The following is a 13891-nucleotide window of genomic DNA, read 5'->3' as shown; positions in this document are numbered from 1 at the left end:
GCCATGTGCAGTGGCTCACACCTGTAATCTTAACTCTTTGGGAGGCTGAGGCAGGCAGATCATTTGAGGTCAGGAGTTCAAGACCTGCCTGGCCAACATGGCAAAAATCCACCTCTACCAAAAATACAAAAAACTTAGTTGGGCATGGTGGTGGGTGCCTGTAATACCATCTACTTGGAGGCTGAGGCAGGAGAACTGCTTGAACCTCAGTGGCAGAGGTTACAATGATCCAAGATTGCACCACTGCACTGCAGCCTGGGCAACAGAGAGAGACTCTGTCTCAAAAAGAAAAAAAAAAGGTACTTAAAATGCTTCCTTTTTATTAACTAGATAATATATCAGTGTAGGAAAACACCCTCCCCCAAAATACAGATGAGCAAACAACACAAGATTAACCTAATTTCTCTAAAAAGCAATGATGACTGGGGTTTCGTCATCAGATAAAAGTGGTTAACAAATAAATAAACAACCATATTTATATTACTTCGAACCTCAGAAAACTCATCTCTAGTTCTTTTTGTAAAGATCAGTTCAAAAAGAATAATCAGAAGCTTAGTTCTAAACTTATAGCTACAAAAAAACTATTTATATCCTAAAAATTGTGAGTCATATAAAATCTATTGTGTTTCTATAAATTAGAGACTCTAATGGGAATCATAGGCAAAGTTTTACTTCTAATCCACTCAGTAAGTCACAATCTCAAAGTTGGAAATGATAAATGAATGAGATAATACATAAATGTAAATTGTCTTCGAAGAAAGAAGAGCAATAGCAAAGCCAGCAATTATTTCCCAAATACTTACTCCATGCCAGAACTCTTCTTAATCTCTTATATATGAAGAAAGTGAGATTCAGAGGTTAAGTGACTATCCAAGACCATACAACTCGTATGTGACTACATTAGCTTTCTAGCACTGCTGTAGCAAATTACCACAAACTGGATGTGTTAGATCAAGAAAAGTTTATTCTCTCACAGTTCTGGAAGCCAAAAGTCTAAATTTAAGGTTGTCAGCAGGGGCCAGACTCCCTCCGAGACTCTGGGTAGAAAACATCCGTGCCTCTTCCTAGCTTCTGGCAGTGGCCAGCAATCCTTGCAGTTCTTTGGCTTGAAGTTTCATTATTCCATTTTTGCCTCCGCTGTTACATGGCATTCTGTCTATGTCTCCCTATTCATATCATCTTATTTCTGTATCTGTTTCCTTCTTATAAGCACACCAGTCATACTGGATACAGGCCCATCCTAATGACCTCATCTTAACTTGACTACATCTATAGGGACCCCATTTCCAAATAAGGTCACATTCACAGATATCAGGAGTTAGGATTTTAACATATCTCGTGGGGGAACACAAAACAACCCGTAACAGTAACAGAATCAGATTTGCCTAGCTCAAAGTTGCTGTTCTTTCCATTAACCCACACTGCTGCATTTCATTATCTTAAATAACATGTACCCTACAGTAATTGCAACATAAATGTCAATTTAAAAGACAATATATTTCAAAATAAAATTGGTGCCAATTATGAATATGCTAATGTTTAAACAGTACTGACAAATCTTCATGTTTTTTATCTAAAATAAAGATTAGGCATGGTGGCTCACACCTGTAATCCCAGCACTTTGGGAGGCAGAGGAGGCAGATCACTTGAGGTCAGGTGTTCGAGACCAGCCTGGCCAACATGGTGAAACCCCATCTCTATTAAAAATACAAAAAGTAATCCCAGCTACTGGAGATGCTGAGGCAGGAGAATTGCTTGAACCCAGGAGGTGGAGGTTGCAGTGAGCTGAGATCACACCACTGCACTTTAGCCTGGACCACAGAGCAAGACTCCAAATAAAATAAAATAAAGATTAAAAACAACTTTGTTATGATTGGTAGCCATCATCCCAGAACCATCGTAACTATTACAGTTTGAAATAAAATTGTATAATACAAATTTATATATACACAAAGTTTTTATAGATGGCATTTAACTCATTTCTACAAACAATAAATAAAAAGTACATCCCACCAGGAAGTTTTAGTTTGCCCCTCAACAAGTCTTACTAAGTAACCAAATTATAAAAACTCCTTATGACACAACTGATGAAAAGGGCTTTGTTAATTATGCTCTCAGCTGTACGACAGGGTAAATCAAAGATATAGATAACTGATACGAATATAGTAGGGCTTTGTATTTGAGAAAATACATGGTCTTTTCCATATGAAACACTAGTTTATATAGTTATATAACTGACATTCATAGAGCAGTGGCCTTTGTCTTTGTATCCAGTATTACTTCCCAACAATAGTCTCATGCTGCCTCATATCAGGTGCCATCCATTATAACACCCCCTCTAAATCATCACTGGTCTTATCTCTATCTCCAGTCACATTTTTATGTCCCTAAATGTATTCAATTGGTTGAATACATCCTCCTTCCCACTTAAAACTCCTACAATCTCTATTTCAAATCCATGGTGATCTATGGAAAATCAAGCCACACGTATATCATTTGTTAACCTTTTTTTGATTGTGGATCACTAAACACTTAAAAAAAAATCCAGTGAGAGTTCACTGGATCCCTTAACCTCATACCCAACTGTGGTCTTTGATACCTATAAGTGGTACCACTCCTGTCCCAAGCAGCCAAGCTAAAAATTTTAGTATCATCTTTGACATTATTCCCCAAGTTCTGCAAATTCTTCCTTACTTACTATACTTGAATTTCACTCTCATTGCTTCTACCACAGTTCAAACTTTAAGACCTCATGCCAGTTTTTTTAAAGAGAAAAGAAAAAGTACACTATTTTTTTAATCAAGAAAATAATTTCTAAACTTGTCTAAAATTTAAATATAATTGTATGAGTCTGAGCACTTAGAACAAAAGCCAACTCATTCAGCATACTGATAAACAATGTTATCAGATGCTATGATGTCACATAAACATTCTTACATTTTAATTAATTTCAGAAATTAAACTACAAGTTGGTTAACTGGTAGTTGGTCTAGGGTTTCCAATTTTTCACAACTAGTAAGTGTACAACAGTACTTTCTTCAAAAATAAGCCTCAAAAATGTGTGTGGGGGGTGAGAAAAGGGTATTTTATGACATTTTTTAAATCATGCACTTCTCTTTGCTGCAGCATAATATCTTCAATAGGCAAATTTGTCTTGTCATTAGATATGGATGGATATCATAGTTACACAAGTTTGATTTTATAGTATATAATTTCCTTGGGTAATTTCAAGAACTCCTTCAAGCCCATAATACCATTCAGATGACCAATAAACTCTCAACAAACTGCGTTAAGATGTCCTGATTGTACTGACTGAGTTTCATTCACTCATTTATTCATTCAAATCTGAGTCCCTATTAGGTGCTAGGCACTGTCTACAGCATGAGAATACAAAATGGAAAAATACATTGTTCGTGCTACAAAAGAATTTACAAACAAGCAGGAAAGTCACATTTATGAATAATTATAGGATAATATGACAATGTTAAGGCAAGCTGCAAGCCAATACTTCTGGAAACTGAGAGAAGCATATATACTAAGTGGGGAAAGAGGAATTAAGGAAGACATTTCATGTTAATAGAAACAACATTTGAAAGCATCATAGAATAAGAAAAAGAAGGTCATTTCAGGTAAACTATTAGCCTGCCACAGTCCAGAAACTACAGTAGTTTGCCATGACTAGATCATAAGGTAGGGGAGTGGTAGGAGTCATATGAGGCTCTAGAGAAGCAGAAAGCAGCCTACTGTAAAGAAAATTACACTTTATGTAAAAGGGTTTGAACAGTATACTGAATGCCAGATGGAGCCAGCCATAGGAGAAATTTTAAATAAGAGAAGGAAACATTAAGACTAGCCTTTTAAAAAGAATCACTGGCAGCAATATGCAGAGAGATTAAAGAGAATGCCAGACAGAATGCCACTGCACTGATGCAGGTGAGAAATGTTGAGAACTTTAATAAAGTGGCAGCAAGAATAGAAAAGAGAAGACAAATTCACAAAAGAAAGAGAAGGTAGAATCTACAGAAATTAGTGCCTAGAGATGGGATGAGGGCAAATACATTTAGGTTGATTTCCAGTGTTCCTGGCATGAAAAACCCTGTGGATGGTGATGCCACTCTTGGTAAGGTTCACCACTGCTTTTCATGTCACTATATCAAAGGTCAGTTTTTAGTCCTGCTCTTCTGTGAACCATGAGCAACAACATTTGGCATGTTTTTCACACGCTCTTCCTTTGAAACTGGTTTCAGGATACCAGCTTCCACGTTTTTGTCCTACCTCACTGGCTGCTCCTTTTTAGTCTCCTTTGCTAGTTCCTCCTTATCTCCTCAAACTCTAAACACCAGAGTGACTCAGGGATCTTCTCACTTTTCTTTGACCTATAAATCACTCTTACGATTTCATTCAATCTTAGGCCTTTATACATCGTCCATGCTGATTAACCCTCAAAATGTGTAACTCTAGTCTCAACCTTCCCCTTGAACTCTAAACTCATATACTTGTTTGCCTACTCATTATTCCCATCTTGGATGTCTAAGGGCATCTCATCCTAACAAGTCAAATACTGAACAATTTATTCTGCTTTCTCCACCACATCCTCTTACTAGCATATTTAAAATCTTAATTTCCTACAATCTTCTCTATCCTGAAAAATGACAACTCCATCCTTCTAGTTACAAGCCAAAATATCTTAGTCATCTTTGATTCTTCACTTTCTCTTACACCCCATATATCAATTGCATGAGAAAATTATATTAGTTCTAGTTTCACAAATATATCCTAAATCTAACTGCTTTTCACTGCAACTGTTCTATTGTGACCATCATCATGTCCTGCTTGAATTACTGCAATAGCCTCTTAACTGGTTTCCCTGTGTGATATTGTGACTTACAATAAGAAATACATATTTTATCTCTGCTCCCAGTTTCCTGGTACAGAGCTTCTAAAACTCTTGAAGTCTCCAAGTGATAAGTGTCTTGTGTATGCTAATGAGACAATTGGTGGCCGGGGAACCCTAAATAGCTTCAGGATGGAGGCTGGTCACTAGAAAGACCAAGGCATGAACAGAACCTCTGGGAAGGGGAGAAGAACTGAAAGTTGAGTCCCAGAGGGGCAGAGTGACTGAAGATTACGTGAATCACCAATGGTTAATGAATGAATCAAACACGCATAAATAATGAAGCCTTCGTGAAAACTCAAAAAACTCAAAAACATAGGGTTCAGAGAGCTTCCAGATAGCTGAATATGTGTCGGTGCCTGAAGTGTGGCATCCCAGTGAGCAAATGGAAGCTTGGAACCCCTTCTCCCAAACATCTTCCTCTGCATCTCTTCCATCTGGCTCTTCATCTGTATCCTGTGTAATATCCTTAAAATAAATGGGTAAACATGAGTAAAGTGTTTACCTGAGTTCTGTGACTCACTCTAGCAAAGAAAGCAAACTCCAGGAGGGAGTCATGGAAACCCAGTTTGCAGCAGGCTGGCCAGAAATACAGGTCACAGCCTGGGACTTGCAATTGGCATCTGAAGTGAGGGGCAGTCTTGTGGGACTGAGCCCTTTTCCTGTGGGATCTGATGCCATTTCCTGGTAAATAGTGCCAGAATTTAATGAAATTATAGTTGGTGTGTGCTGGAGAATCTGGTGTCAAAACTGGATGGTGTGTGGGGAAAAATCTCCACACATGTGGCGCCAGAAGTGTTGAGTAGTGCGCGAGGGCAGGAAATATGCTTTGGTTTGTCCTATCAGAAATACCCTGCTTTACTCTTATTCACTAGGCAATATTCTCCATGTCAAGGCCAGAGTGACTCTTTTTAACCGTAAGTGCAATAATATCACCTATCTGTGCAAAACTTTTCAATGGCTTCCCATTAAACTAAGTGAAGAAGCCAAAAGTGGTCCATGTGATATTCACCCCAATACTACCCAATACCCTAATCTTCTATTCTCCCCACTCTACTTTAGCCATGATGGCCTCTTTGTTGTTCCTCAAACACCTGACTAAGCACATTCCTTAGGACCTATGCTCTTACTATTTCTTCTGCCTGGAACATTCTTCTCTCACCTATCAATATGGTTCACTCCCTTCCCTCTTTTGGTTCTTTATTCAAATGCCATTTTACTGAGGCCTCCCCTGGCTATCCTATTCAAAATTATAAACCATCAATCCTTTCTTCCTTTTCCTTCATAGCACTTTTTACCATTTAACATACTTCAAATGCAGCAAATTAAGGAGTTCACGGGAGATGGAAATGGACATTATCAATAAGAACGGATCCTTCTTTTTAAACAGATTGTATGGAAAGAGAATACAAGTCGGCACCTACAGGAAACAAAACAAGAGGTCAGATGGCTAAAGTATGAATTCCACCTGTGTGACTAAGCGGAAGACTTAATCTCAGATTCAATGTCCTCATCCAAAAAAAAAAAAGAAGATAATAATAACGTTACCCTTGTTAAGTGTCACTGTATCAACCAACATAATGTATGTAAAACTCTTAGCAGAGTTAACTCTCAAAAAATGTTAGTCATTATTAATAGTTTTATTATTAAATACTATTAAGATAAGCCAGGCGCAGTGGCTTGCACCTGTAATTCCAGCTACTTGGGAGGCTGAGGCAAGATCGCTTGAGCCCAGGAGTTTGAGGCCGCATTGAGCTATGACCATGCCACTGCACTCCAGCCTGGGCAACAGCAAGGCCCACGTCTAAAAATACTTTTTTTTTTAAAAAAAAGGCCAGGCACAGTGGCTAACAATGCCTGTAATCCCAGCACTCTGGGAGGACATGGTAAGAGGATTGCTTGAGGCCAGGAGGCCAAGATCAGCCTGGACAGCCAAGTGAGACCCCATCTCTTCAAAAAAATTAAAAATTAGCCAGTCCTGGTGGCATGCGCCTATAGCCCTAGTTACAAGGCGGAAGCGCTGCTTGAGTCTATGAGTTTGAGGTTATAGTGTGTTATGATTATACCACTGCAATGAAGCCTGGGCAACAGAGCAAGACCTTGTCTGTAAAAAACAAAAGAAAAGAAAAAAGAAAACAATTTAGGATAAGATGTTTTTATTTTTTAGGAGAAACCAGAACACATTTGTATGCTGAATAGAGACAGAAAAAAGAGGTTGAAGAAAACAAGAGGAAGGTGATGATATTCAATACTCCTTCTATAACTTTTTTTTTAAGTATCAGCAAAGCCACATACCTAACTTGCTTTTCACATAAAAAACACATAACGCCTTTTACTATGAAATCAAGTTTGATTCAATATTATTATAATCAATATAAAAATGCAAACATTAATTCCAGTGTCTAAACTACTACTCTCACATCTATATGATCGAGCTCTCATTCTCATGACATACCATTTTACCACCAGATAAATCTTCCTGTAACCCTGTGTTGCAGAGACTGCTAACAGCAACCCCTCACACTAATTTTTATGCTACCTTTCTTCCACAGTACAAAACTCTCACTTACTGAGATGAGAACCTTGTTATCAGAATGAAAACATTTTCCAACCTCCCTTGTAGCTCGAGTGGCCTTGTTACCGAAGGAAGGTGGTACATGGCAGTTTTCAAGAACCTTCTTTAAAAAGCCTTTATCCGTTTGTTCATCCCTTCTTCCACACTGCTACCTGGAAAAGGCAATTAGAACCCTAGCCTCCATGCCGAACTGTGAGCATGGATGAGAGCCAATTCCTAAGAATGGCTGGGTAGTAAATGATTAGATCAAGTGAAGACTCAGTAAAACAGAACCTCCACAGCAGCCTCATACTATGTTTCTAAGGCTTTTTACATGAGAATGAAAATCTACCCAATCCTAACTGATATACACTGTAGCAATCATGACATTTTCCTTGTTTAATATATTCATTATCAAATACTCAGGACCATCCACAATCTACCACCAGCAAATTTGCCCTTACTCCTATTTTATCTATACACTTTTTGACTTCCTGTCGCTAGATGGTTGTTCATATTAATCACCTTTCTTGGAATGCATCCAAACCTCCCCTGAAGAAGTGCTATTTATCAAGTACCAGCTCAAAGCCCACTTCCTACACAGCTTTCCACCGTCATTAGAAACAGATGTGATTGCATCCTCCTTTGAACTACAAAGGATAATCTGCCTGTGTCATTCACCTAGCAACGCTTAGTTTTCTTGTTATTGTGTTTGTCTCGTATTCCCCAAAAGATGCCAAGCTCCTTAAGAAGGCCCTATGCTCCAAAAAAGGGGAAGAGGGAAGTCCTGTTCCCAAACTTTTCCTATCTCCCACTATTTCCAGAGATGTACTTTGAAGAAAACGTATGAAGAAAATGTTCAATGTTGATCAAAATCCTTAGTAAATTTAACTCAGCTTCTGAGTTTTCACTATCAAATAACCACAACACCTTTTATCAGCTAAAACTCAAGAGTAGCCAGACCTAATGTCAAGACAAGACCTTAATAAAATCTCCGGGGCATAATAATCCTTTATTTTTTGAATAAAGTTGTTACTATAGGTTGTAACAACTTTATTCAAAAATTACAAGCTAAAAAAAAAAAAAAAAACAAAGAAAAAAAATACAAACTAAAGCACATATTTCCTATCCTAGGAACAAAAGAGGCTACCAAGTGGAAAAGGAGCTAGTTTCCTCATTTTGAAAAATTAATGCTTATTAATGTTAAGAGCATACAAGGTATAGTGCAGAATACAATGATAGTTTGGAGACTTGCCCATTAGCTAAAATCCAAGACAAAGAACCAGAAGCAAAATAGAACAGATGGAGATGAGCAGATAGGAGATACCACATTTCTCAGTTTTGTTTTGCTACCACTGTAACTGTTCACCTAAATCAAACTGGCATTGCTTCTTGGTAATTCTAAAAATACATCCTAATTCTAAGAAACACACTCAGAATTTAATGCAGTGGAAAAGGAGGAATTTGAAGGATGTGCATTTTTTACACTATGTAGGAAAAGGACTGTAAAACTTCCATTTTGAATGTAAATTTGTCTAAAAGAAAATCAATATAAGACCTAAACAGGTCATTCAACAAAATGCTGAGTAATAAAATCGTATTTTAAGTACTCCCCCTTGAACAGATTATTCCGCATTAATTTATCTGGCATCTTTTCTAGAGGACTTAATGAAGACAAAAGGTAACTAAAATAAAACTTTCAAAAGCAACTTTCTTTAGGCTGCCTGATTTTTATCTGACTGTGACAAAGAAACGAAGAATGATGTTCCTAAGCCAAGATTAACGGTAAATTTAGCATAAGTAGTTTATATCTACTAAATCTGTTCAAAGACAGAACCTAAGCAACTTGCCAGGGATCATTACACCTACCTTGAACAATTATTGAGGATTAGAATATGTAAATTAAACATAGCTATTTGTGCAGCAAATGCTAACTTTGCTAGTATTATTCATTAAAACTCTAAGTCAAGGGCAGGCAATTTTTTTCTGTAAGAGGCTAAAAAGTAAATACTTCACGCTTTGCAGACCCAGAAGCAAGATCCAGGATATTAGGTATGTAGGGTCTTATGTAACAAGAGAGAAAACAAATTTGCAGCAATTTTTATTGATAAAACTCAAAATGCAACAATGATATGTACAATTTTTTGGTAACATAGGTCTACTAATACTAATGAGAAGAATGGAAATTTTGGAGGAGACAACATTTCTCATAATTGGGATTCAAAGTTAGTGCTCCCTATCATCAAATCGATTGAAAGTGTTCATCTGTAAAATGTTCCTGGGCCATGTAAAATATTCCGGCTGGCCAAATTCACTTTGGCATTCCTTGCTCTAAGTGCTAACGTTACTTGACAAACCAGTTAAAACACTAACACCACAAACCTTAATTTCCAAAAGTCTGTTTCTAAGTAACTAAAATCGACTTGAATATTAAAACTTCAAACTTTTTAACATAAAGTGCCTAATCTTTAACAATCATTTATACAAAGCAACTTATTCTTCCCTGACTCTTAGCTAACGGCTAAGTATGACAAAGATTACTAAATACACATGAGAAATTTAATCTTCTTAAAAATCTTATAATCTAGTAACTCAATTTAAGAGTAAAAACATAAAAATTTTTATCAGAAACTAAGACAATAGAAAATAATCAGAATTAAATAATCAAGGGAAGTAAATAAAATAAGGTGAAGAAGAAAGTTGAGAGTTTATCAAATGTGGAGAATAGGGAGCTAATTCACTAAGATTTCATGAAAATATACCTTGAATGCTTTTGGCAACACTAACTTGAAGTAAATGTTTAGTTTTTAAATTTGGTCTGAATAACAACCTAATCTGACTTTAACCATTAATTTAAAACTATGTAACTTCACACTGATAAATGCTTTTACAAAAGTTAAGAATAACCTCACTATATTTTTCAAGTTAGCTCTATGTATCTCAGCCTCACCAACAAGGGCCCTAGACTAGAAAATCAGTACCTTTGAAAGATGTGGCTGACTCACAATTGCCAAATTAAAGGAAATCCTCATTCCTTGTTCCTAATAATAAATGAAGATATTATAGCCTCATTTTATTTAATTATTGAAAATCTAAAAACCAATTAAACAAGATACATAAACCTAACAAGTAGACAAAACCTGCTACCAAATATAAGCATTCAAATGTAAATATATCTTTTGTTATACCTTTTCCAGGGGTGTCCAAGACACTTTTCAAAATAATTTTTAGTCTAACACTTCCATGGGAACGAGAAAGATCCAGTGCTTTTACACTTGAAAAAGTATGGATTTCTGATCTTGGCACCTTAAGCTATATTACAAAAGCATTTGGATTTGACAATCTCCTTTGCCCTAGTAATTTTAACTCATATAGCAATGGAGGGTTTTTTTTTTTTTAATAAAAAATACAGTGTGAATAACTTACAGTATGAAAGTGAACGTTGGTAAGAAATTCTCATTACCCATTTACCACTAGTGGCTAACAAAAGGTAGAGAACAAGTAGAAAACCAGTATGTGTGCTTGGGGAATCTCCGTAAGTTTTTCTAATAACTCCACACACAATTCAGAGGCATTTCTCTATATATTTAGCACCCAAATTTAAAAAATACCTATGTGGATTCTATCTGCACAGCTATATGTCAGTGTCAGTAAAAAATTCCCAATTATTCTTCATTTTCATTTCCTCTTGTTCCAAAGGCAATAAAATTTAAACATGCCATTTTTTTTAAATCACATTTGAATTGGAAGTCAAAGAATTTTAGAGTTGAACAGTCTCTTAGAGATAGTCTAATCTGAATCTTTTGGTTCTTCAAGTAAAGAAATTGGGCTCAAAATTATACTTAAGATCACAAACTACAGAATGACAGAGCTGGGATTTCAATCTGAATTCCTTGACTCTTCGGTGCCCTTTTAACCAGACTAAACTACAGCAGACTCTTGAGGCAACTTGAGATCAGAACACATGTGAGCTACTCAAAAAATTTCTATTTCATCTACTTAATATGAAGAACCTTATTTTATTCCAAAACTGAGTAAAATTTTAAGGAAAGTTAAATATTTATACTGTAGTAAATATTAATGGAAGTTGAGTTCTGAGAATACTAATTTATATACAATTCCAAATTATTGCTATTTTATCTTAATATGTTAAGAAGTTTAAATAAAATCATTCAAATTTCTGACATTAAATTATTTTCTTCCACTTTACTAACATCGCAGTAAGGATCTTAGTGTAGGGTGAAAGCTTAAAACTGGGAATCAAGACATCTTACTCTTAACTAGTTTACTGTCAAATCTCAACCTCTCTATATTTCTCATCTTCTGATTAAGGATCAGGAGACAGATCCTTAGCGCCAGACATCTTATTTACATTGCTTCTAATTCTCACACTTTAGAAGTCATGAATTATTCTACCTATTATGCAGGAAACTGAAGCCCAGAGAGTTTAAGGAAATTTTCCAAGAAACTGAGCTGGTTAGTAGCAGAGCTTGAATTTAAAACCAGCTCTGCCTGACCCCAGCCAATGCCCATGTTCCTCACATGACACCCCTTTGCTCATATCCTAATATAATGTGTGATCCTTGTGTGGTTAGAACAATAAGTACTACATTTGCAGGATTATTAGGGAGATTAAAGTGATAAACTAAACACGCTAAAAAAACACACCGTAACACTTTCTTTAGTTATTAAATTGAGAATGAATTTTTAGTAAAAAAAAAAAACTTTAAAACTAGTTATGCTATAGATAGTATTCTTACTAATGTTATTATTACTTATTAACGCCCAAGTAAGCACTGTAGAATTAAAAAATACATCAATCTTGCTTTTACAGATAACACCGCAAATTAAACTGGAACCTCATCTCTATTATAGTAGTTAAAAATAAAATTACTCTCAAACTCCCATTAAATCACATACATAAGTAATATTTATTAAAATGTGTGTGTATATATATATAAATAGAACAGAAGGAATCAAGAGAACTTGGTACTAGTTCCTGCCCTTTCAAATAGATTTAGAAAAAAAACAATTCTCAGATATGCAAGAAAAGATGAGAGATGCTTAATACTGGACACCTATACAGTATGTATTAATACAGTGTACTATCAACCGTCTTCACCCCTGCAGATGAATAAAGATACTGTGCTTCTCTGACAGAGAAATGTTTCCCCAATATAAGTTGTCCTGTCCTGTCTTACATATTCAGCAAAGTTAATATCAGTAAAATGTTTAGTAGACAGTGCACAACGTATTCCCTGAGTGTGGTCACTGGCTCTTTTTGTAAAGCTTAAAATCTACCAAAGCAAAACAAAACAACTATAGCACATGTAGGGCACATTAATAAATGTAACCTAAAAGCAAAACCAAAATTGAAGTTTCAGGTTATCTTTTATGTGTATCTTGCCCTATAACTAAAATATCGAATTAGTTCAAAACGAAAAGTACTATGCACATTTGTCATGTCTTCATATGTGACCTAATAACATGTGACAGCTTCTTTACACTGGAGTCGTCAATACCTCTATGACTCTGGTTCTTTTCCCAGCAATGGCCAAGGTGTTAATCTCTGTGTCTTGGGATAATCCCCACAAAGGTAATGACACTTTGACTCTGTCAGTTCCCTCAGAGTTACATCTACCTAGTTACAACTGCACCCACTCCCACTTCTCTTTTTACCTCCATGAACAACCCCCTAATCCCCAAGGAACTACACAAACCGCCCACTGAAGAAGCATTTCTTCACCTGACCGATCTTCTGCATTAAACATTCATTGCGTCTCAGCGTAAATCGCAGGCAAGACAAAGCTAGGACAAACCTGCAAATTCAGGAAACCCGCAGAAAGAGGAAGAAACCAGAGGGACAGAGGGAAGGGCGGGGGGTGGGGGGCGCGCGGGGACCTCCTGTCACCCTCCAAGAGCTGAGAAGAGTGGGGCGGGTGCGTAGGACCCTCCTTCCGAGCAACGCCAACTCCCAACACAGCTCCCTCCCCTCACCTCGATCTCGCGGATGTTGTTGGAGGTGACGAAGATGCCAATGCCAATGGGGATGAAGATGAGACCGATGATGAAGAAAATAGGTAGCACCGTGCCAGCCGTAAGGATGGGCTGCCAAGCAGGCAGCCGTTGCTGTTTGAAGGCCGTGTTATCCGGTCTCCGGGTCTTCGCGGTGCCCCCTGGAGCACACGGGGGCCCACCGTCCACTTCATCCTTCGCGTTATAGTTCATCGCCATCGATCCCCGGGGCGCCGCTCTGCGACGCGCAGGTGGACCACCCAAGGGGTCCGCCCGCTGACCCTGACAGGAGCCGCTATAGCGCCGCGGCCGTCGCCGCCACCAGCGCCACCACCTCAGCCGCCGCCGCCGTAGAGCGGAAGAGGTGGGCCACTCTTCCGCCGAAGGCCGCTGACAGGAAGCGAAAGTCGGCTGGCGACGCCAGTAGG

General features: G+C 37.4%; 1 protein-coding gene across 1 annotated transcript in view; it reads right to left on the bottom strand.

Moving 5' to 3' along the window:
• Positions 1 to 13891, bottom strand: part of TMEM30A (transmembrane protein 30A) — a 34261-nt gene that overhangs the window by 20275 nt on the left and 95 nt on the right. Inside the window, 1 exon segment of the mRNA XM_012471817.2 lies at positions 13446 to 13890. Coding sequence (XP_012327240.2) covers positions 13446 to 13890 — 445 coding nt within the window.

The sequence above is a fragment of the Aotus nancymaae genome, unplaced genomic scaffold, assembly GCF_030222135.1.
Source record: "Aotus nancymaae isolate 86718 unplaced genomic scaffold, 86718_ANA_hifiasm-v0.15.2.pri h1tg000040l, whole genome shotgun sequence".
Taxonomy (NCBI): Eukaryota; Metazoa; Chordata; class Mammalia; order Primates; family Aotidae; genus Aotus; species Aotus nancymaae.
The sequence above is the reverse complement of the archived record's forward strand: the minus strand, read 5'-3'. Positions and strand labels throughout refer to the sequence as shown.